General features: G+C 51.8%; 1 protein-coding gene across 1 annotated transcript; it reads right to left on the reverse strand.

Moving 5' to 3' along the window:
- Positions 1 to 252: 252 nt before the first annotated feature.
- On the reverse strand, positions 253 to 1,746 carry LOC142737525 (uncharacterized). The gene is made up of 3 exons (XM_075849706.1): positions 1,573 to 1,746; positions 1,215 to 1,368; positions 253 to 1,099 (listed from the first exon to the last, which is right to left on the reverse strand). The coding sequence occupies exons 1-3, from the start codon at positions 1,742 to 1,744 to the stop codon at positions 436 to 438; spliced, it is 990 nt and encodes a 329-aa protein (XP_075705821.1). The 5' UTR covers positions 1,745 to 1,746; the 3' UTR covers positions 253 to 435.
- Between the last annotated feature and the right edge of the window lie 768 nt (positions 1,747 to 2,514).

The raw sequence follows: 2,514 nt of genomic DNA on the forward strand, positions 1-2,514 counted from the left end.
ATATCCTGTTGTGCCGACTACACTTTAGGACCGTCCAAGTGCAAGTATAGTTCGTTTGCCTCGGGGCCCATGGCAGGACCTAAACTTTGCAATCGCTTTCAAGCTATGTCAAACCCCGACAGATGAACTAAAACCTTATATCACATGGCCATGCATTGGTCCAAAAGGCCAGAGGTGTGTGAGAGTGTAGGCAAAGGAACATTGTGGCAAACCTTGTGTTGTGTGGTCTAAATGAATAATAACATGAAAGCAAACCATTAACCATGATTATTTTTCTTGATGGCTTTGGAGCCAACTAAAACGTTTTGCACCTGAACATACACACGAAGAACATGGTGTAACGAACAAAAAAACAACAGCGTGCGCACACAACAAACGTGGGCAGCCTTGCACCACACACAACATTGCCGTCCAAAGATATTCCCACCAACACACTCACAGGTGTTGGTATCTTTGTCCTGGGGAGGCATATTCCTGCATATCAGCACCACTATGCTGGACCTGGAGCTGGGTAGGTTGTCCCTCGCCAGCATAGTGGTGCTGATGTGGTGGGTGGAATGTGTGCCCTGGCAGCTGGTGAGCCATAGGGCGCATGTAGGGATACGGCCGTACCATCTGGGGAACAGGGTGGAATTGCCCAGGCACCTGGGCCGTGGGTGGCGGCATGTAATTATTTCGCCACTGCTCTATTGCCGTGAAACACATATGGGGATTGTGTGGCGGTCTGCAAGCGTCGATCAATGTGACGATCGACGCCTGCAGACGGCCCATAAGGTCCATCGGCACCAGGCGTAGGAGGGGGACAATGCTGCGGCCGAAGGCATCATTCCCATCCTCCTCTGCGGCTCGCCTGAGATAGTCCAGTACCCGCGTATCCACCTGGGCAGCTGTGGAGGGCTGTGGGGCACGAACACGCCGACTGCGGGCTCGCACGGGCCGCTCCTGGGCTGGAGAGGCAACCGGCCGTTCTGACTGGCCTGGTGCGGGCTCCTGGGGTGTCGGCTCGGGGCTGGGTGGCAGGATATTGGGAGCAGGGGGTTCGGCCACAGACTCCCCCACGTCAGTCTCCTCTGCTGTGTCCTCCAAATTGTCGGTGGTTCTACAAGGAGCAAAAAAAGTATGACTACAATATCTAACATTGCCCACAACAACACGTTGGCAGACAGGACCTTGGCAAACACACATTACACTCATGCAACGGCATAAACGCTTACGTGCGCATATCCATGATGTCCTTCAGGAACATCAGCTGCTTAGTATATATGTAGGGCCGTTTGCGAGATGCCCCATCTCCGCTGCGTCCCTTGTCACCCATCTCTCGCCTGAATTGATCACGGCAGCTCCGCCACCGTGTCTTGATATCTTGGACTGTTGGATGTAACAAAAACATAACACGCCATCAGAACTATCACCTCTCACTTCAAAATGAAGGGCCCTGCAATGGCAATGCGGTGGGACATGGGGAAGCACCTGCTCCACCAAAGTTTCTCGTGCTAATGAGCGCAATACACATACAGGGCCCAGGTTTTCGATAGGCATGACAGGCATTGACAGAAAATGCCAGGTACTCACCCAACCGAGTGCGGTCCCGGGTTCGGCCAGTCTCCCACTCTTGCCCAAAGAGGTTTTTGGCCACCAACTCCCATGCGTCCTCCTTCACCGTCCTGTTATGATACTCCTCACATCTGGTATCCCATATCGCTGGATGCTCCTGGACAAAAAGGATGAGGCGCTCCACATCCATCCCGCGCGGCATTGCTGTAGTATGGCTGTGAAACGCTCAAAACTATCCGCACACAACTCTCCTGGCACTGGCTAGACTTGCCCCCTCGCACTTGAAAGGCAGGCACTTCCTGGTTTGGAGTAGCTTTGTGTAGCTTTATAGACTAATTAGAATGGACATAACAGCTCTTGCGTGTTTTTCGCGCATGCAACGCAGGACCGTCCGTGTGGCATGCGTTGTTTTCACGCACCCATTGAAGTCAATGTGTGCGTGTTGCGTGAAAAACGCAAGAATATAGAACATGTCGTGAGTTTTACGCAACGCACTCACGCAGCGCAAAATTCACGCATCGTCTAAACAGCCCCATAGACTATTATAGGTGCGTACGACACGCGTGAAAAGCACGCGCATCGCACGCGCGTATAATACGCTCGTGTAAATGAGGCCTTACATCTGAAAAGACAGACTGTTTTCAGGAGAAAACAGCTGCGTCGTTTCAGACGTAAAAGCTCCTCCTCGTATTATGCGAGGAGTCTTTGACGCTCGTAAATCTTGAGCTGCTCTTCATTGACTTCAATGAAGAACGGCTCAAATTATGTTGCAAAGAAGTGTCCTGCACTTCTTTGCCGAGGCAGTCATTTTACGCGTCGTCGTTTGACAGCTGTCAAACGACGACGCGTAAATGACAGGTCGTCTGCACGGTACGTCAGCAAACCCATTCAAATGAATGGGCAGATGTTTGCCGACGCATTGTAGCCCTATTTTCAGATGTAAAACGAGGCATAATACGC

This window comes from Rhinoderma darwinii, chromosome 1 (assembly GCF_050947455.1).
Source record: "Rhinoderma darwinii isolate aRhiDar2 chromosome 1, aRhiDar2.hap1, whole genome shotgun sequence".
Lineage (NCBI taxonomy): Eukaryota > Metazoa > Chordata > Amphibia > Anura > Rhinodermatidae > Rhinoderma > Rhinoderma darwinii.